General features: G+C 39.3%; 1 protein-coding gene across 2 annotated transcripts in view; it reads left to right on the top strand.

Annotated features, from left to right (window-relative positions):
• TGFA (transforming growth factor alpha) overlaps nt 1–23,130 on the top strand; it is a 129,312-nt gene that overhangs the window by 46,134 nt on the left and 60,048 nt on the right. For both annotated transcript variants that reach the window (XM_027865565.1, XM_027865564.1), the window contains exon 2: nt 3,214–3,267. In XM_027865565.1, coding sequence (XP_027721366.1) covers nt 3,214–3,267 — 54 coding nt within the window. The remainder of the gene's footprint in view (nt 1–3,213; nt 3,268–23,130) is intronic.

Below are 23,130 nucleotides of genomic sequence, written 5' to 3'. Positions count from 1 at the left end.
CCCTACCTCCTCTCCAACATGGTATGCAATCTGATATAGGCTATATGTGTACAATCATATTAAACATATTTCCACATTGGACTAGATAATTTTTAAAGTCTCCTTTCCAATTCTAAATCCTATCATAGTTTAAAATCTCCTCATGTCCTGGGTATTCTGGGGAGTTCATCCATTCATTCATTCACCACTCATTTATTAAAGACATTACTGTATGCAGAGCACTGTGCTGCTTCTTGTTAGGAGGAAATATGAAGCTTAGGTAAGACAAGCTCCCAAGCCTATGGTCCAGTAGAGGGATAAGACACAAACACGAATAACCCTAATATGATCTCATCCTGGATGAGAGGATTCTACATTTTATTGTGGTTTGTTAATTTGCTATGTTGAACCTGTGTTTCGGATCTGTTGCTTGCCTGGGTACACACCTGCCACCATTTTCTCACTTGGTCTTCAAGTGAGATCTTCTTACTGGAGAACTCACTTTGTCTGGTGGTGGTAAATCACCTAGAAGGGGAGGGAAGCAAGCTCACAAGCAAAGTAGAGGAAATCTAAGGCAAGGTGGTTTTCATTAAGGAAATTGATACCAAATGCTTACGCCTCTACTCTCTGTTTGTTCCTATATCTCACTCTGGAAGGCACAATAGGTAGGGGTGGTCTTCTTCCCCAGCCTTGCGTCAGCCCCTAAGTCTGTGGTGTTAGCTGAGGCCAGACTCCCAAAGGGAGTTTAGCAGACGTGGCTCACAAATGAGGCTTACAGAGTCAAGCCAGAGTCATTAAGTAGCTGCTTTTCTATGGGAATGCAAGGAAATAGTCTTCTTATATTGTTCACATTATGAATAATAACCCAGTGCCTTTCATCTGTAGGACTGAATGGTTTTACAAACATTAATTAATTCCTGGGGCACCTTTATGAGTTAGGCAGCTATTATTATCCTCATCTTTAGAGATGAAGAAACAGAATGGGTAAAGTAACTTGCCTTAAGGCCAGGGACCTAAACCATGATGAAATCTACCAGAGTACCCAACTCATTCTTAGCTTCTTGACCCTACAACATTTCTATATTGCATCATTCCAGCCTGGAAGTATAATTTCTTTCTTATATCTCATATCTTATATTTCTTATATTGGCGTCTCTTATATTTTCTTGCTCCTGACTTCCCCCTTTCTTGACTTAAAAAGAAAAATTGTCCTCATTGAACCAAGGAACTTTTCTTTGCTATATTCACAATGATGTAGAATATGGAGAGGAAGAGTTGAGGTGGGAGTGGATTATTCTTTTGTGCTGAGAGAAACTATGAATAGGCCAATTAGAATCACTCAAGGGAGGTATGCAAAGCATTCCACTGTTAGGCTGTATCTTCTTTTGACATAATTATGGGTCCTTGTCTGGCTTTCCTCCAGGGTGATTTGTGGAGGTGCCAGCAAATGTCAAAACACAAACACTTCCTCCAATTGACAGCCCTAAACCATTAAGAGATTTCCCAGATCTGGGGAGGAATGTCCTGCTTTTAACCATTTGTGCTCAGATTACAAAAATAGCCCTTTCAAAGTCATCCTATCTGATTGAATTCTGAGAGCCGTGGCCAAAATTAGGTGGCTGACTGACACAAGCAGAGTATGTTTAGACAGCAAGAGGGAACTGCGTGATCAGAATGAGTACTTGCAATGCTCAACATGTACACAATTAGCTCACTTTGCTTATTTTGCTAGCATCTGGTTCAGGAGTTTGGAGGCTCTGCAGGTGACTGAGTTTAACAGCCCATAACGCTGGTTCGGATGTCATTCTGATGCCTCCTGTTAGAAATGTCTGCAGTTTGCTTGTTGCTTTGTCATTTCATAAAAGGAAAGGCAAATGGTGAACGTGATTGCCTAATTGAGTCTACCCTTACAAGTTAAGTTTTTTTCTCCTGTATCCAGGTTAGAAAAGGAAGGTCTCCTGAATATGAAATGAAAAGGAACTTGTTTTTGTTTTTGTCCTAATTAAAATTAGAATAACAAAATAGAATTTCTCTTCGAACACTTTAAATTCATTCATTGAACTTATTGTTTCAACTAATATACAACTCAGACTTTTTGCGTTATCATTATTAATATTAATCATTTACCAAACTCTTCCTTTGATGTCTGACTGTGGTGTAGAGATGATCTCGAGTCCTCTGAGGCAATGACCGAAGAGCATATGCTCTGGTAATGCCTACCAATACAGGGAAACTTCAAGTACAGACCCAGTGGCAGGACCGTATGACCGTCTTGCAAAGATTTGTCTGGCTAAATTCAAAAAGGCTTGCTACCAGGCCGAACACAAGGTGGTGAGCTTCCTGCCCTAGCAACTCTCAAAGACCAAGCTATAGAGGGGTTTTAATCTGCCTTAGTGGAAGGATCATGGGCTCATAGACTTAGAGCTACAGAAAATATTAAATCCAATGTAATCTAAGCCCTTACCATGTGCCAGGAACAGGGGCATCAAGGTGGCACACTGGATAGAGTGCTAGGCTTAGAATCAGGAGGACCGGAGTCAAAATTCGGCCTAGGACACTTGACACTAGCTGTGTGACCCTGGGCAAGTCACTTAACCCTGATTGCCTCACCAAACAAAACAAAACAAAAAAAAGCAGTAGAGCCAAGACGAGTCCAAACCTTCTTAATCTTTACTCCTGGGTTCATTCCCTTGAACCATCATGATGATGATGATGATGATGGTGATGATGATAGCTTACATCAGTAGAAGAATAATAATAACAGTTGACATCTTTTAAAAGACCTTATGGTTACAAAGCACTTTTGATATCAAATTTTCACTCAATTGTTCCTAGGCAGCTAGGTGGTACAGTGTATCGAGCACTGGGCCTGGAATCAGGAAGACCTGAGTTCAAATAGGACTTTAGATACTTACTAGCTATATGACCCTGGGCAAGTCACTTAACCTCGGTTTACTTCAGTTTCCTCATCCATAACAAGAAACCTATCTCCCAGGGTTGTTGTAGACATCAAATAAGGTAATATTTGTAAAGTCCTTTGCAAACCTTAAAGGCGCTATATAAATGCTAACTCTTTTTATTCACCATGCCAACTTCTTAAAACTGTCAGATATTTGCCATTTTAAAAGCTTGTTTCTGAAGACTTAGTCATTTTAGATTGTTATATTTTGTTTAGTTTGCTTATTTGACCTTGTTTTGAGTTGCTTGCTTACCTTTTCTTTCTTATTTCCATAGGTATTTTATTAGCCGTGTGCCAGGCTTTGGAAAATACAACATCTGCCTTGAGTGGTGAGTTGTTAAATCTTCTGTATTAAGTTCATTTCACAGAGGTAATAAAAAGGAAACCTTTCCCTACAAACTAACTCAAGTCTGAACTCTGAACACCCCACAGCTTCTTCCTGAGATCGATTTCCCCCTTCCCTTCTCAAGTCCAATGGTTGTCCTCAAGCTTATCACATTCTCTGATTTAACTATGTTAGTATTTCAAAGATGTTTTATTTCATTGATCACTCCCACCATCGATGTAGACTGCAATCTTGGTTTTCTTTGTAGATGGTCTTTATGAGCGTCATTTGGTAAAGAAAATTTCCTTTTTCTTATAACCAACCCTCTAGTGATCCACCTCTCTGTATTCAGCAAAGCTGGACCTTCAAAGACAGATTCTCAATTTTTTACTGAGCATATAGAGCTAGGTCCAAATAAGTATAAATACAGAATCTTCTGAGGTTATTGCATTATTCAGATTTGAATGATTTGAAGTTATATGAAAAATATGATCATTGGTTCTAACCAATGGAAATTGTTAGTTCTAGTTGTAGCAATGGAAATATGCTATGTGAATTCAAATGATAGGATTATTTCAAGGGATTTCTTATTCATACTAATATAAGACAACACCAATATAAGATCTAGCTGTACACCCTAAGTCTTGGTGATGTATCAGAGGAGGACTTTAGTGGAGGAATTGTACTAGAGCCTTGGGAACTGAAAGATTTGAGTTTTCTTCTTGGGGTTCCATTACCAGAGAGAGTACTCCCTATCCACCTTCCCCTTTTATCACCCCTTATGTAGCCAGAGAGTTGGTAATGGGGGTGAGGGGATGAATACAGGCCCATGCCAGGAAAAAACTCTGCTTTTAGAATAATTTAATTCAATCCAACTAGCATTTATTAAAGGCATACTATGTGTAAGACAGGGCAGCTAGGTGACTCCGTGGATAAAATTCTGGACCTGGAGTCAGGAAGACTCATCTTCCTGAGTTCAAATCTGGCCTGAGACACTTGCTAGCTGTGTGACCTGGGCAAGTCACTTAACTAACCCTGTTTGCCTCAGTTTTCTCATCTGTCAGATGAGCTAGAGAAGAAAATGGCAAACCACTCTAGTATCTTTGCCAAGAAAATCCCAAATGGGGTCGTGAAGAGTTGAACATGACTGAAAAACAACTGAACTGAGCAATGTTCTAAAGAATATTCATCATCTTGTGTTTCTAGCTCCTGTTCCCCAGCTCCTATAAATTCCTTCTAACCTGCAATGATCTTTCTGGCCATCATCTTGTTCAAGGACTCTTAGAGCATTAAAACCCTAGGACTCTATTTTAACATTTGAAGAAAGGTAGTCTCAGGACAAATAAAATGAAGTACAGTGCTACCTTACCCACAGGGTAGTAAAAGAGACATGAGTGGAAATTGGAAATTGGGTCAAGGTAAATTTAGATAAATTACTCAATGATAAATCCTTGACTTGCCTTTGGTAATTAGTGATGAATATTTAGAGTTCAGGGTACAACCCTAACCTTCTGAGGGATGACATCATGGAAAGTCTATCATATACTCTGCCGTCATCCAATGGAGAGGCCAAAACTTCCTTAACAATTAGAACTCCCCCAAAATAGAATGGGCTGCCAAAGGAGGGAGTGAGCTCCCCATCACTGGAGATTTACTAGGGGAGGTCAGATGACTACTTGTCAGAAATGTTGTAGAGCAGATTCCATTTTAGGTAATGATTAAAGACTAAGTAACGTCCAAGGGCCCTCCATGTTTTTCATTTTTGTCATCCAGGGTGGCATTTTTATAATACACTTTCAAAACTTCCATGGTTCTAAGATTCCATCCCTTCCCTTCCCTCCAGTTTTCCTGTTAAGGTGACAGCTGTTCTTTCCGCCTGTTCTTCAGTTCAAACCACACAGAGAGGAAATGGGGTCTTCATCAGCAGACATTTACTGAGCCCTTGCTAGATTGTTATTTAGTAGTTTTCAGTCATGCCTGACCCTTCGTGACCCCATTTGGGGTTTTCTTGGCAGAGATATTAGAGTGATTTGCCATTTCCTTCTCCAGCTCATTTTACAGATGAGGAAACTGAGGCAAACAGACTGAAGTGACTTGCCCAGGGTCACACAGCTAGTACTTGCTAGGTATTGCAAAGGTAATGGGGTGAAAAAAAGAGTGCTCTGCTTGGGAGTCAGGAAGCCTGAGTTTTAGCCCCAGCTCTGTCTCTAATTCATTATATATCTTTAGGTGAGCAATTTATTTTTTCGGGAAATTTCCTCATCCATTAGAAGTTAGACTAGATGATTTCCAAGGGTCCATCTAGCTTTAAAATTTGTTTGATTCTAAGTGTTAGACTCTAGAGGTTCAAATAGATTTCAGCCATGATTCTTTCCCTCAAGTGGTCTACAGTCTACCTGGGGAGGAAGGCCATGCTTCCAAAAAGATAAATAATAAGAGCATAGTATACATTAGAAGGTAATGTGGCATAAGGGAAAGGACACCTAGATTTGGAATCTGAGGACCTGGATTTGAATCCTGGTTCTGCTCCTTAGCTGCCTATGTGGCCCTAGGCAAATCCTTTTCTCTCTCTGGGTCTTCCCTCAAAGATTACCATCATTTTATCCTATCCATATATTATTTGTGTATAGTTGTTTGTTTTCAGGTTGTCTCCCCTTTTAAACTGTAAGCTCCTTGAGGGCAAGGACTGTCTTTTGCCATTCTGTTTATAGCACAGTGCCTGGCACCTAGAAGGTACTCAGTGAATACTTGCTAACTTGCCTTGCCTTGACTGGGCCCAGTTTCCTCATCCCATCACAATGAGGGCTGTGGGCCAGGTGGTCTCTGTGGCTTCTTCAAGCTCCATATCCTCTAAACCAAGTGCTGATGTATATAGATGATAAAATGATGTAGGAGAAGAAACAAGGTCATGGGGTTTAGTACATAAAATCACTTCTGGGTGTGTATGTGAGGGTTTTTTTGGGGGGTGGGGAAAGGGTTGCTAATTTTTAAGGATCATGAGATCATCAATTGAGAGCTGAAAGGAATCTTAGATATCATTTAATTCAACCCTCTTATTGTACAGATGAGGAAACTGAGACCCAGAGAGATTCAGTCACTTGTTTAAGGTACCTGGAATAGAAAGTTGTAATCAGTGCTTGAGTCAGGGTTCTTTGACTAAATCTACCATACCAATATGGAGGGAAACAGCACCTTGAGGATAGGGTGGGGGATGCAGCACCCAAGAACATCAAGTAATCCCTCCCTACTATGTATTGTTCCCTATCTCTTAAAATGCACATTTTAGTGTAGCTTGGGAGGGACAGAATGCACTGTGATTACAAAGATGTTAGGTTGATGCTTACCTAAGCCTTAGGAACATTACATAGCTCGCAGGCTGCTGGGCTGGTTCTCATATTTCAATAAGTCTAAGTGTAATGATTGAGAGAGGGTATGGTCGGAGGCCTAGGAGATGACACTCCACTCTGCCTGGTGGTGTGCTCCATGCTCTGGGCAGTGGTCTTTCTAGCCAAGTATCCCCTCTCACCCCTCTGCAAAATCCAGTGATATGAAGATACATCTGGGGAGCTCTTAGGAGGGCTGATTAATTTACCATAAGCTTTTTTGCTGTTCTTTTAAAAGCAGCTGCTGAAGGGAGCCAAAGAAATTACTGAGTATGATTCTTCATTGACATTTCAAATTTTAATTATCTTGGTGGTGGTGGTGGAGGAGATGGGAACGAGATTGGTGGTGGGACCTGGGGAAATCAATTGAGTTTGATAAAAGGAGAACCTGAATCAGGAAAAACTTCTTTGGAGGTTGTACTTGTTTGGAAATTAGGAGAATATGGGTCAGCCAGCCAGTCCTCTGTTTATTGGGCATCTTGCTCAACAAAAGCTTTTCAGAACCATGAGGCTCTTCCCCATTCCATTGTCTGGGGACAAAGAAATGAGCTGAAGTCATTCTAAAATTAGAAGACTCACGTGCCCTACCCAGGTACATGGTTCACCTGTTCCGAATCTGGGAATGAAGCACAATGTGCAAGAAACTTGGCAAGCTGCATCTGGAGGATGAAACTACTTTAAAAAAAAAAAGGCATTAAGGGTCTGGGAGAGATGGGCAGTGGAAAAGAGCTGTCCAGAGAAAGGGGAAATTCCTCAAATCTCTATTCTGATTAATAATAGGAATATTTTTCTTATTTTCTCAAACAGAAGTATAAAGTTTTAGCTGCATGTGTGATAAGTACTTTTTGATATAACCATAGAATTTCAATTTAGTCCAACCCTGATTTTACAGACAGTAAAACCGAGCTCAGCTCAAAGATGTGAAGGATTGATTAGGATCAAGCTAGTGAGGAGTAAGTCAAGATTCAAACCCAGGAGTTCTGATTCCAAATTCAATATTCTTTCTATATTGCCGGTGCCAGATGAACTGCTCTTTGCAAGAAAAAGATGCTTTGTAGTGGAAAACAAAAACAGACACAAACACTGGCCTGGAACTTTGGACAACTCCATGTGAATTTAGGCTCCTTGGGATTTAATTTCCTTATCCAGAAAATAAAGGGGTTGTATTAGGTGATCACTCAATAAACGATCAATAAATGTTCACTTTAAGTACCTACTATGTGTCTGACGCTGTTCTGGGGAAAATAAGGCAATGATTCCTCAAGGAGATGACATTCTATTGGGGGAAACAGTACATGCCCATAATAAATAAATATGAAATATAGTCAAAGTAATTTTGGTGAGCAGACACTAGCAATTGGGTGGATCCATAAGGTTTCCTCCACTCCCAACTCTAATATTCCATGATTCAAAATAGGTTTACTCGTTGCAGTCAACCCAAAACAGAAGCAGTAAGGGACAGAATGGTGTCATATGTTTCTTTTTCTCCAAACTCATGAATCCTTTCAATCTTACTCGCATACTTTATATTTAAGGAATCTCATAGGCACAGATAAGAGGCAGGTCTTACAAAAGGGTCACAAGCTACATAATAATACTCATAATTATAGCTTACCTTTCTATTAATAGCACTTTATTTGCAAAACATTTTATATACATTTTTTATTTGATCTTTACAATAACCCCATGAAATACGTGCTATTTTAGTTCCACTTTATGGATGGTAAAACCAAGACAGAGAACTCAAGAGACTTGTTGGAGTCATTGTCTTACAGTTCATATTAACTGGTGCCCACAGAAGAGAATTTTCTGGTAGTTTTTGTTTGCACAATTTTCTACTAGTTTTGTAAATTATAGGTAGGTCCTCAAAGAAATAAGTTTGGATCTTGTGGAAATTAGACAGCAAGTTTACTCTTTAATATTTACTTTTTTGTTTGTTTTGTTTTGGTTTTGGTTTTCCTAAAAAAAAAAAACAAACTGCATTTGGAATATCTTCATGTCCCTGTTATACTAAGATGTATAAAGTCTCCCTGTAATAGTGAAATTAGGGACAGGAGAGAAGGGTAGTTTGAGGAAAAAGACATACTATTGGTGCATGTTACTAGATTCATTTCTCTTACATTTCATGTGACAGGTAATTTTTAAATGTCATTTTGCAGCAGCAATTTTATTTGCAAGGTTATATATTATAGTCTGGATGAAGAGAACAACCTACGTGCAACTGCTTATCTTGGAAGGGTCAGCATTATTAAGTGTCCGAGTTGTCACATTAATGCAGGGCTTCTGAACCTTGGGTTCATGAACTTTAAAAAATGTTTTGTTACCTGTGTTGCAGTGTAATTGATCTCCTTTATAATCCTACATATTTAATTTTATGGATTTAAAAAACATCATTCTCAGAAGAGGTACATAGGCTTTACCAGACTGTCAAAGGAGGGTCTATGATACAAAACAATGACACAAGAACCTTGATTTAGAACCTTCATTATCTTTATCCCTTGTCTAAGGACTGAGCTAAGCATAATAAGCATTCCTTTCCCAAGGGGAGCTAGTCAATTTGTCATTTTGTCTTTCAAAGTCATCAAGGCAAAAATTATCAGAGCTGAATAAATGTCTTATAAAAACCTTCTGACATAATCATATAATCTAAGAGTTGAAAGGAGCCTTAGAGGTCAGCTAGGTTAACTTCCTGCCCCTGAATCTCTTCTGTGATATCTCTAACAAATTGTCACCTGGCTTTTGCTACTTTCAGGATAGAGAGTTTACTGCTAACCAGGCAGAGTGTTTCATTTTTGCACCCCTTCAATTATTAGAAATTCTTCCTTCTCTTCACTTAAAATCTCTATAACTTCTGTCATTGATCCTAGTTTGGCTTTGTGAGTTCAAGTTGAATAAGTCCAATCCCTCTTTCAGATGACATCCATCTCTGCAAAAAGTGGGAGACAAAAATCAGATCTCTCCCAAGCCTTCTCTTCTCTAAGTTGACCATTCCCAGTTTCTTTGGTTCTTTGTATGATGGAATTTCCTGACCCCTCTTGATCTACCTCTGCTGAATCCTCTCCAGCATTGTCACCATTCTTACTAAACTGTAATATGTAGTTCTCAGAACAATAACCTAGAGATGGTCTGACCTGCACAAAATATAACACATCATTACCACGCTTACTCTAGATACTGTTTCTTTTTTTATTTTTATTTAATTTTTTAAAAATGAATTTATTTATTTTAGTTTTCAATGTTCACTTTTATAAGATGTTGAGTTTCAAATTGTTTTCTTCTTCCCTCCCTCCCCTCTTCTCTCCCCAAGATGGCAAGTAATCTGATATAGGTTATACATGTACAGTCATATTAAACATATTTCTACATTAGTCATGTTGTGAAAAAAAAATCAGAACAAAAGGGGAAAACCTCAAGAAAGAAAAAAAAGTGAAAATAGTATGCTTTGATATGCATTCAGACTCCATAGTTCTTTCTCTGGATGTGGATAGCATTTTCCATCATGGGTCTTTTGGAATTTTCACACCCTATTTCTAATAATGCTGCTGAACATGATGCTAGCTCTCGCTCTCTTTTTTTTTTTTTTCCCTAGCCTAATCAGATTTGTGGCTCATGCTGAGCTTATAAGCATCTAAACTCCTGGATCTTTTCATTTGAATTGCAGTTGGTCCACATTCCACCACTCCCACACCCCATTGTGCATTGCTATGGATGATTTTTGGACCTTCTTGGCAAGAATTTACCTTTATTCTTATCCATCTTCATCATCTTAGTTTAGCCCATTGTTTTGGTCTGTCAAGATCTTGTTGACTGCCAGCTCTGGTATGCAATATGTTAACTACCTCTCCCAGCTTTGTGCTCTCTGTTGCCTGGAGGCAGAATGTTGTAATGGAAAGAGAACTGAACTTGGGGTCTGGAGAGATCTGGATTCAAATCTTGCCTCTGAGAGTCAACTATCTGAGTATAAGTCTCTTTACCACTGGTGAGTTTCAGTTTCTTCTTCTTTCAAAATGGGACTAATGATACCTGTAGTACTACCTCATAGCAATCACAGGATTGTTGTGATGATGAAATGAAATAACGAATACAAAAGTTTTTTAACCCTTAAGGTGCTTTTAAAACATTAGCTTTTATTTTTATTGAAAAATTTGATTATGCCATAATGTTGTCAAGTCATTGAAACCACTGAGCATTGGTTTAGAAATGTCCATCAAAGGCTATGAAGATTCATTGTTCAATACTAGTTGATTACAGTTTTTCCCCTAGTTATGATATAATGTTAATAATAAAATAATAATAGCTATAATTTATAAAACACTTATAAGGGTTTACAAAGCATTTACAGACTAACATTTTCTCATTTGAGCCTTACTACAATCCTGGGAGGTAGAGGTTATTATTACTCCCATTTTACAGATGAGGAAACTGAGGCAAATAGCAATGAAATGACTTGCCCAGGATCACATAGTTCTTCAGCATCAGAGGTCTTAGGGACTCTGATCACAAGACCTGTACCCTATCCGCTGTACTACCTAGCTTCCTCTAAGAATCCACCACATTGTCATCTAACCATCTCCATCTTATCCACAAATAGAGTAAGAGAGATTAGAGTTTCTATCTTGATTTGTTCTGCTTAGTTTAAGGAAGAGCTATACCAAGGGGCAATGTTGTATAATGGATTTGGGGATAAGGACCTGTGTTTCAATTACATTCTGCTCTTTGGTGGTAGTAAAATGTCTTGTGATGAGGTCTTGTCAACATGGCCATGTCAACATGGGTCAGAGCCTAAGTCAGCAGTTGGAATTTGCCGAGGCAGATTTGGCCTAAATAACAGGAACAATTCCCCAACAATTAGAGATATCCAAAAGTGGAATGAGCTGTTTTGAGAGGTGTTACTTCCCAAAGGTAAACCAGCTTTGGGTTCACTTTCATTGGAGGCCTTCAAGCTAAGGCCAAAAAAATCACTCTTTGTCAGGATTGTGGTAAATGGACTTGTCTAGTGTGGATTGGATGAGATCAGTGATTCCTCAAACTTTTTGGTCTCAGGACCAATTTATACCCTTAAATTTATTGAGGACCCCACCTCAAGAGTTGTTAATGTGGGTTATATCTATTCATATTTACCATATTAGACATTAAAACATCTTAGTATTATTATAAAAATAGTTTTAACTTCTCAGATTCCCCTGAAAGGATCTTGGAAGTTTCCAGGGGTCACTGGACCACATTTTGAAAACCACTGGAATAGGTGGCCTTGAAGGTCCCTTTCTGAGTTTCTATGATTCTGGTTCAGAACTCAGGTTTGTAGAGAGAGGAGATTTTTATTCCTGTAAATATGTGAGCAGGAACATGACTGGTTCCATGATTCTCTCCCCCGCCACCTGAGTTTCATGCCTCTGCCTACAGTTGACTGATGAGGTTTAGGGCTTGTTAGACAATCTGTTTATTTTCCAATTTATAGAAAGTTTAGAGAGATCTCTAGAGCTATGGAAAAAGAGAAACAAATGGCACAGAGATCAAAGATCATATAACTGACTTAAGTGGGGGTTGCTGCTGCTCTATGCCTCATTTTCATCCAGGAAATAAAGTGGTTGGTCTAGACAATCTCCAACATCCTTCCCAACTTTAAAACCGTATGATCTTCCAAGTAACTGTAAGAGTAGATCATATTTTCATAGTTCTTTAGGGTCTGCAAATTATTTTTGCCATAACGATATTATCCCCATTTTGCAGATGAGGAGACTGAGGCTCAGAGAAGTTTAAATGGCATTACACATCTGGATATTCAAAGTGTCAGAGCAGGGATTCAAGCCCGAGTCTCCTGATACCCAATCCAAGTCTTTCCATTATACCATGCTGTCAGTACTTGGTGACTTTACCATCAATACTGAGTGTACTTTCGGGGGCAGCTCAGTGGCAGTGAATAGAGTACTGGTCCTGAAGTCAGGAAGACTCATCTTCCTAAATTCAAATCTGGCCTCAGACACTTACTAGTTGTGTGATCCTGGGCAAGTCACTTTAGCATACTTGCTTCAGTTTCTTCATCTGTAAAATGAACTGGAGAAGGAAATGGCAAACCACTCCAGTATTTTTGCCAAGAAAACCCCAAATTGGGTCATGAAAAGTTGGACATGACTGAACAACAACAAATATTTTTTTTTTAGGTGCTAAGAGAAAGCCTGTCCAGTTAGGAGTATGCCCTTGCAGCTTGGTGCAGTAGCAAGAATATTCCATTTAATGGGTTCAAATGTCTCCTCTGCTGTATGGCCTGGGGCAAGTCCCTTTCCCTTTCTGGGCCTCAGTTCCCTCTTCTCCGTGACCTTCCAGTTCTTGTCTAGTCCTAACCACAGGATCTGTGAAGGGGCTCTTCTTTATCAGCATAACCTCCTCCATCTTAGTAGGGGCCTATTGGTAGTAAGTAACAGACAAAACTGGAACCCAGGTTTTCTGACTCCAAATTTAGCATTCTTTCTGTTGCACCTGGCTATCTCCAAAGACATCTATTCCAACTCAACCCTGTGCAGAATCCCCAACAGTTGGTTATCCAGCCTTTACTTGAATACTTCAAGCAAGGGGAAATCTCACTACCTACCAGAGGCAGCCTTTCCATTTTCAGGCGGGTCTAATTGTTAGGAAGGTTGCCTGAAATCTGTCTCCCTATGCTTTTACCCTTTGCTTCTATTTCTTCTCTCTTCAGCCAAAGGAGTCTAACCCTTCTCCCTGACATTCTTTACATTACTTGAAGATAGGCATCATATATATCCCCCTTAAATATTCTCTAGGCTAAACATTCCCAATTCTTAATTTTGTATATTTCCAAAACCAAATGAGATAACATCTAAAGTGCTTTGCAATTCTTACAGTACTATATAAACACTAGCAATTGTTATTATGATGTCCTCCCTATTTATAGTATTATCATGATACACCTCTGTTTGATATGTTCTGGTTCCTTAAGACATGAGGTCCAGATTGAATAGAATACTTTCCCCACCCTCTACCTTTCACTACTCCTCAACTCTTTGACCTGCTCAGAGGGAGCAGGAGGCAGCCCTGACTAGAAGTCGGGAAGGTTAAAGCTGTTGGAACACTTTGAAAGTCACCAGTCTATCGTAGGCTTTAAAGAAATCCTGATACGTTGATATTTACTACAAGGTAAGGTCAAAGCAAGTGGGGGGCTGGGGGCTTGGGGGGAGGGATTTTGCAAAAGTCAAGTTAGATGTCATCTAGGATAACTCTTGTTTTATAAATGAGAAAACTGAGGCACTGTAAGCTTCCATGATTTGCTCGGGGTCACACCCATAGCTTGTGTGGGAGTTAGAAGTCAAAACTAGTTGATCTGCCTCTTAAAACAAGTACTTTTTCCACTAAGGGAACCCAGAAAAAGACCACAGTCATTTTATTTCATTAGGTAACATAAAAATCTCTTTAGCTTGTAAAAGATGCATCAACAGTGAAGAGGCAGTACAATGAAAGGAAGGATTACTGGACTTGGTGTTAGGATAGCGGCATTATAGTCCTGGTTCCACCACTGTGTGACCTTGAATATGTGATTTAACATCCCTGAGCCTCCATTTCCTCCCCTGTAAAAGGAGGATGACACCTGGTTATGTACTTCACAGAGCTGTTGTGAGGTACAAAGTACTTTGTAGTCTGTAAGTCATTAGGTGCTGTTATTATTATCATTAAGCCCATATCTCTTAAATGTTGATCCAGTTACCTGTATTTTGATTGCTCGATATTTAACAGTAAAGGTATAAAGGATCTGAGGGGGATCAGTAACTTGAACGTCTGGTCCTTCTGGGTTTCCATGGAGAGGATGTCCTTAGCTCTTGGCTTTTTCCAGGCCTCAGCCCAGCAGCACAAATCTGTTAAGTGGTTATAACCATTATTACACTATGACTGGAAGTTACGGATTTTTTTTTATTATGGTTTTTTTTTTTTCTTTCAATTGGGATTGTGTCTTAAGGGCTTCCTCAGCAAGGGTGAAAAGGAAGCTGAGTTCTAGTGAAGTTGGGTTTGGCACCTTCTACTGAGAACCAAAACCAGAGTTGTTTCATCTGAGATGACAGTACTTTCTCTGTGCCCTGAACATTTCTCTGAAACTTGAGCCTGGTAGTGTTGAGGAATAGATGAAGAGAATTTTCCTTTACCTGAATTTCCAGGATTCATGGGATCTCAGGGAAAAAAACCTTTCTGATAGTTAGAATTGTCCAAAAGCAAATGGGCTGCTTCAGAAGGCAATGAGATTTAGAATGAGAAGGGACCTCAGAAGTAACTGAATCCTATCCTCACCTGAATAAGAATGCCCTCTAAGTGGAGCAAATTCTTCAGGATCTCTATCAAGGAGAACCAACTACTTCCCAGGGCAGGATCACACAATCTGAGAATTGGAAAGAACTGTAGTGGCCAACTAGTCTAACAAACCCACCAAAGGAATCCCTGCTGTAATGTCAATCAAACAGCTAAGTGTTAAGTGCCCACTCCATGCCTGGGTCTGGGGGTTCAAGTACAAATAAAAACAATAAAATGCTGGTGAAGAGCTTCTATTCTAATAGGAGAGACGACAAGTACATATATAAACATATACAGCAAAAAAATAAAGTAAATAAATACAAATATAGAAAAAGTAGTTGAATACAAGATAAGGTAGGGCATTAATAATTGGAGGGATCAGGAAAGGCTTTGGGCAGAGTGTAGTGCCTGAGATGTGTCTGAAAAGAAGAGGCCCCTCTAGGAGGGAGAGATAAGGAGAGTGCATTCTAAGCACGCGGGATGGCCAGTCCAAAGGTATTGAGTTGGGAGGTTGAGTTTTATGTGCAGAGAGCAATAAAAAATAATAAACAGTATAAATAATACAAAATAATTCATTATAATCCAGTCTCTGCTTGAAGACCCCCAGTGAAGGTGAGCCCACTAGCTTTTGAAGCAATCCATTGCCTTTCGTAAAGGAGGCGTGTTGTCACCCAGACTTTAAACCCTCCTCAGATACTACCTGTGTGATGCTTAGCGGATCCCTTAACCGCCGTAAGACTCAGCTTATTGAGCTATAAAAAAGGAGGGGGTTAGATTCAGTGGCTTCCTTTCTGGTTTCAAATCTGTGATTCTATGATTGCTAGATTGTTGTTTATTTTTCCCCTCATGTGAAGCCTAAATGTGCCTCTTTGAACTTTCACCCCATTATTCCTAGTTCTTCCCTCTAGCATCTAGCAAAATGTGTATAAACGGTCTTCACATAATAGTCCTTTATATTTGAAGATCTCCAAGTACCCCCTAAGTCTTCTTTGCGAAGCTGGTGGTGCTGAGCCTGGAGTCAGGAGGATCTGAATTCACATCCAGGCTCAGATGCTTACTAGTTGTTGTGACCCTAGGCAAGTTACTTAACCTCTGTTTGCCTTCGTTTCCTCAATTGTAAAATGGGGATAATAATAGTTGTGAGAATCAAGTGAGATAATATTTGTAAAAAAGCACTTAGCACAGTGCCTAGAACATAGTAGGCACTGTATAAATGCTTATTGCTTTCCTTTCTCTTACCATCTCCCAGAATGTGCATGGAAAGAAAACCTTGCCTTGGCAACCTGGGCCATAAATTCCAGGCATCTTATTTGTTTGTAGTTGTCCTTTTTTATTTATTTCTCTGTTACTGGAGTTTTTCAAATATGTTTGTTGATTTCTGTTTAGGAGACTTCTTGATAGCGCCTGATATGGCCTTTTGGAATTCCCAACACTGGACAGGGTCACAAATGATTCCTACGTAAAGTTTATTTTTCATATATGTATGTATAAATTTATTTTTAGATGCTTCCCCACAAAACACAAACAAACCCTTTATCCCCCAAGAAAAGAGTTTATCAGTTCTTAGCAGAAAGAAGGCATGTGTCCTTTAACTTTAGCAATATGGTACTTGATTTATAATTTACCAGAGTTTTGTTGCCTCTTTACAACTGACCAGAATTTTGTTGCTTTTGCTATACATCATTGATGCCCTTGTATATATTGTTTTCAGGGTTGTGCTTTCTTCATTCTTCATCACTTTATATCAGTCATCCTGTACTTCTGAATTTTTTTTATCTGTCCTTCATTACAATGCAGTAATAATCAGTTACATTGATAACTAATTTGTTTGGCCATTCCCCAATTCTTGGGCACATACTTTCTTTTTGCTACTATAAATAACTCGGCCATGAATGTTTTTGTATGTGTGTGTATTTTCTTGATGTCTGTAACTTCCTTTAGAGAATGATTTACATAAAGGCCACAGTAATATACAGGGGAATTATGATGAAAGAATTCAGAATTCTGTTCAATGTAGCATTCAGTCGTAACTTCCAATGGCTAATGTTTAAGCCTCTGTCTCTTTGGAGGAATGATGAACTACATTTTCAGACATGGCCAATGTATTGATTTGTTTGCTTGACTGTACTTATCTGTTACAAAGGAGAGTTCTGTTGGGAGTAAGGAAATCACTGGAAAGCTACAATGGTATAAAATAAAATGATATCCATAAGACATTTTAAGAGGAAAAAAGAAACTCTCCCTGGGATATAATCAGTCAGCACAGATTTATTAAGTACTGGCTATGTGCCAAGCACTGTGCTGAATTTTGGGGATACAAAGAAAAGGCAAAAGCAGGCCCTGTCCTAGGAGACCTTACATTTTTAAATGGGAAAGACAGCAGGTAAATAACAAGATTCATTGATGGAAGGTAATTAGAGAGGGAAAGGCCTCTTGCAGGGGTGGGATTGGAACTGAGTCTTTCAGGAAGCCGGGGAACCGAGAGGCAGAGGTGAGGAGGTGGGGAAGCAGAGCACTCCCATTGTGGGGCACCACCTGGAGAAAGGCACAGACATGGTACATGACGTGTCCTGTTGAAGGAACTGCAAGTCAGCCAGTATTGCCAGATCGTACATTGAGTGGAAGGGAGTGAAGTACAAGGAGAGTGGAAAAGATGGGAAAGGGCCCGATCATGAAGAGCTGTAAGCATCCAACAGAGGAGTTCATATTCATGGATCCTGGAGGCAAGAGTGAACGTTGGGAGCTCATTAAACAGGAGGCTGCTGTGGTTCGACCTGTGCCTTAGACAAGTCACCTTGGCAGTTGAGTGGAGAGAGGATGGGTTGAAGTAGGGGGAAATTTGAGAAAAGAGACCAGTTAGAAGGCTATGGCAGTTGTCCAGGTGAGAAGTGAAAAGGACCTGAATGAGGATTATGGCTATATAAGTGAAGAGAAGGGCAGAGGAGTGGAATCTATCTACACTCAGATGTAAATATGTGTATGTGTTTACCTATGTGCATGTGTACATGCATAGATAAATATATACATCTGTTAGATATACCATATGTGTATGTATGTGTATACATATGTGTGTGTGTGTGTATATATATAATATATATTTGCTGTTGTTGTTCAGTCATGTCTGATTTTTTGTGACCCCATTTGGGGTTTTTTTGGCAAAGATAATGGAATGGTTTGCCATTTCCTTCTCCAGCTCATTTCACAGATGAGAAAACTGAGGCTAACAAGGTTAAGTGACTCACCCAGGGTCACTCAGCTAGTAAATATCAGAGACTAGATTTGAACTCAGATCTTTCTGACTCCAGGCCTGCTACTCTATCCGCTGCACCACCTGGCTGCCACATATATACATACATATACTCATTACATACAACACATATATACATATACACACATGTAAATGCATACCTATACACACACACACACGTGTGTGTGTGTGTGTATTTGTATGTGTGTGTGTATTCATTCTATGAAGGTAGAAACAACCAGATTCGGCATGTGTTGGGTGAGTAAGGGTAAACAGTTGAGATTGACAATGAGGCTTTGAGCCTGGCGGACTAGGAAAGACAAGGTGCTCTTAAACAGTAACGTGGAAGTTGGGAAGAGGAGAGAGTTTGGGGAGAAAGCTCATGAGTTCTGTTTTGAACATGTTGAGTTTGAGATGCCAATGGAACTTCCCATTTGAAGTGACAAAAAGACAGTTGGTGATGGGTCACTGTAGCTCAGAACAAAGGCTAGAAATGAATTCATGAATCTGTGAAGTGTCCAACTAAGTGTGTTGTCATGGACTCTCTGAGTTCAAGGGGCTGTATGTACAGCAGGTTTTTAACTTGGTCGAGAAGTTCATCGCATGTCTTTTTTTGGTTTCCTGACCTGAAGGTTGCACCATGACTTCCCTATAGCATTGGGCAATGGGACATAACTTCACACAGCCTTTGCTTCATTTCACCACTGAGGCTGATGCAGGAAGCTTCTTAAAAGCCAATGGCTTACTAGAAGCATTAGTTCCTAGCACCAGAAGGGGGGAAAATGGGAATATGTATTTCTATACATATATAATACTCATATAGAAAAAAGACAGAGAGAATATAAAAGTAAGCATCTTGAGAGTAGGGATTGTTTTATGTGTGTGTGTATATACACATATGTGCATGTACACACACGTGTTCATGTGTGTGTATGTATGTATATATATGTTATGGTAGAGGAAGGTTCTATATTAGGAGTTCCTTTCATGGATGAAATCATACATGTTGTCCTCCCTCCCCTATCGCCAATAAAAATAAAATAAACTGCAGTAGGCTGAGTTTTATATATTACCTTGGGTGGCAGAACTTTGTTGATGAATTTCACTTTCATACGCATTTACTCACAGTCTATGACTTTGTTTTTCGGAGGACGTGATTGTTTGATTTAATACTATATTTTAAAATGCCAGTATGTATCTACTACATTTTTAAACATTTAAGTGAAAGGTGTTACCTAAACTATATGCATACATGTCTTTCTATGAAGATGAAGAGTAACACTTTATGTCCAGTCATTTTAAGAACAGGTAGTCCTCAGTCTACATAACTAGGACCTGCCTTTCCCAATCCTCCTCCCCTCAATGTTACTGCATTTCTTTTGAGATATGCTCAGTATGTGTTGCAGGTACATAGTTCTTTTCATGTCATCTCCCCTATTAGAATGTAAGCTCCTTGAGGGTTGGGGCCATTTTTGCATTCTGTGTTTCCTCGGTGCTTAGCATAGTGCCTGGCACATAGTAGGCACTTAATAAATGTCCATTTACTGATTAAGGAGGGGGTATAGGCAGATGGCAAATAAAGGTCTATGCTGAGCTAATGGCAAAACTGGTGTGGGTGACAGAAATTGGCTCAAGATGAGAAGATACCAAGGGTTTTAATTTGCATCAGTACAGTACCTACAACAATAGATCAAGGATCTCTCTTTTTAAGAAATATTGACCTCCTTAGTTTTTGTATCACTTTCGTTTCTAAAGATTTCCTTACTCCTCCCCTCCTCAGAGAACCTACCTCTCATAATAAAAAAATGAAGAAGAAAGGGAGGAAAGAGTAATTCTGTTAAATTAATCAATAAACTGTGTCTGAAAGTATATAAAATGTTCCATACCCGTTGTCTCCCATTTCTGCAAAGAAGGGATGAGAGGGAGATAGATTTTCTCTTCACTTCTTTGGTGCCTAGCTTGGTCATTACCCAGGATTCACTTTTGTTTCCAAATCAAGGATTATTCAAAGCCTCTGAGTAAATAATGTCATTCAATATCAACACTGTCTACCCCAATTAGAAATGGTAATAAGTTATAGTGTCTCAGAAAGAGTCCAGGAATCAAGAAGCCTGTGGTCCAGTCCTGACTCTGCAGATCAAGTCTTGGCTTTGAGATCACACTAACTGTTGCCCAGTCCTGGCTCTGAGGTCGCACAAGTTGTGTGTCCTCACCTAAATCTCATCCCCTCTCTGGGCCTCAGTTTCCTGATGTAAAATGCAGAGACTGAATGAGATGATATCTAAGAAGATCTGAGCTCACTTTGTAATTCTCCAGGCTGTTGTTTTTTCCCTCATAGCCCTCAGGTTCCCAGGGTATTACATAATTGGTAAATGTGGGTGCGTCTGTTGCAAATTTTGTCAAGTCAGTAGATTTTTGTTTGCTTATTTTGTAACTGGGCTTATTGTTGATAACTTGGGGCTCTGGCATCTCAGTTCTGCCCAGAACAAAAGACACAGGTCTAGCCACCCCAAGCACTCACAATTATCATGGATGACAGCAGTTGCTCAAAGATGAAAAACCTGGCATCATTGATTGTGTAGAGGTCCCAGAACTCTCTGCATAAACTTCCTGAAAGGGAAGAGTCTCATGTTTCTACTACAGCCCCCCAAAGTTGTAAATTTTTTTTAAAAAATTAACATTTTTTTCTCTCTCTCATACTCACAATTTAAAAGAAAAATTAAAACTCTTGTGACAAATCTGCATCATCATTCAAAACAAATTGTAGCATTGGGCATATCCAAAAATGTAAGTCTACACTCTGCAGTTCTGAGTTCATCACCCCTTTGTCAGGAAGTGGATAGCATGTTTCTTCATTGTCTTGTGGAATCATGGTTCATCATTGCATTGAACAGAATTTTAAATCTTTCAGAGCTGTTAGTCTTTACAAAATGTTGTATGAATTTGTTCTCCTGGTTCTGCTCATTTTACTATGCATTAGTCTATATGAACTTTCCTTTTGAAGATTTTCTATCCCTTTGATCATTTCTTACAGACCAATACTATTCTATTACATTCACATGAGATAATTTGTTCAACCATTCATCAATTGATGGGCACTCCCCCCCCATTAGTTTCCAGTTTTTTGCTGTTACTGGAGCAAAGAGCTGCTAGACATAGTTTTTGTGTATTAAAAAGTCCCTTTCCTCTTTGATTTCTTTGAGGTATAGGCATAATAGTGGTATTACTGGGTCAAAGGGTATGAACAATTCAGATTCCCTTTAGACCCCCTGTATTTATGATAGTGAGATCAGGATCATAGCCCTTCTTCCCTACTTATAATTATATAGAATCTCAGAATCCTTAGAACCAGACAGAACCTTAGAGATCATCTCCAATCTTTACCTACAGCATGACCCAGTTTTCCCCACTAACTCCCCAAATAAACACTACGCAAGAACAAAAGAAGGGTACTGAAGGAGAACACAGGAGGATGAAAAGAAAACTAGAATAACAGGTTGTTTAAAAACAAATTCACTCCCCCCCTCACCTAAAAAAAAAAAAGGTGTGGTATTAAGAGCCTGCAGTGTAACCAATCTGAGTGAATGGATTCAGATGCAGGGACATGAGGAGACAATCAGCAGGTGCTGACTTTTTAAATACTATTTTCCCTTTAAGTAGGATAGAAAAAACAATATGAGAAGAGAATTGGAATTAATAGGACCTGAGTTAGATTCTTGCCTGAGACATTATTAGCTCTGTGACCCAGGCAAGTCATTTAACCTCTTTTGCCTCCGTTTCCTCATCTATGAAATGGGAATAATAGTGTAGCACCTACCTCCCAGGGTGGTTGTGAGGATAAAATGAGATAATATTTGTAAAGCACTTTGTAAACTTTAAAATGCTATATAATAAATAGCATTATACTTTTTAAAACAGAATTTTAGAATTGAAAGGGATGATAGAGATCCCTTACTAGCTATGTGACCGTGGGCCAATCACTTCAATTCTTTCAGCCTCAGTTTCTACATCTGTAAAAATGGGATTAATAGGATGTGCCAGTACTTGCTTTATACGGTATGTAAAGTGTTTTGCACATCTTAAAGTACCATGTGAATGTCAGTCAGATGTGTTTTTGTGTAGTCTAACCCCTTCTAGTTGAAATATAAGAAAAAGAACACTGGATTTGGAGATGAGAGACCTCAGCTTCCAAATCTGTCATATGGTTACAGTAGTACTTTCACTACCTGCCTCAAAAGCCTTAAAGCCCCACGTGAATATATTATTCTTTTATAGATGAAGAAACTGACCCTCAAAGGAGTTAAGTGACTAGACCAGGGTCCCACAGTTAGCTCGTGGAGTGGCAGAGCCAGGGCTAAATCTAGGCGTCCTGCCTGACTCCGCATCCCATCTGCTGTGCCACATTGACTCGCATAATATTTAAATTCAGTGACTGAATGCCAGAGAAACAGGGACATTTTTCAAGGAGCAGAAGGTTCCTTGTCAGATTGATTGCTAAGCTTATGGTAACCTTTTGCTCTGATTGCCGCCTAATCAGTGGTGTATCTTATTTGGCATGATAGTACACATATGAATTCAGTTTTCTGTAGCTAGCATACACAGTCCCCATCATTAGGAGAGCTATTTCCACTTTCCAGCCTAGCAAAAGGTCTAGAGTCAATCCTCAGTTGTTTTAGAGACCAAGTGTTAAAGTGACAAGAATTCTTCTCTCTCAAAAACCTAAGGAAATAGCTTAGGAAAGTGAGCCTAGAATAAGCTCTGTATTTAAGTTTGAATATTTGGCTTCAAATTCCAAGACTTACTACCTTTGTGACCTTGGATGATTTACCTCACCTATCTAGGTCTTAGTTTCATCATTTGTGAAAGGATGGCTTTGGTCCAATGACCTCTTGAAGTCTCTTCTGGAACAAGATCCTATGAACTTTGTCCCTAGGGACTACATTTC

The sequence above is a fragment of the Vombatus ursinus genome, unplaced genomic scaffold (assembly GCF_900497805.2).
Source record: "Vombatus ursinus unplaced genomic scaffold, bare-nosed wombat genome assembly UNPS02014778.1, whole genome shotgun sequence".
Lineage (NCBI taxonomy): Eukaryota > Metazoa > Chordata > Mammalia > Diprotodontia > Vombatidae > Vombatus > Vombatus ursinus.
The sequence above is the reverse complement of the archived record's forward strand: the minus strand, read 5'-3'. Positions and strand labels throughout refer to the sequence as shown.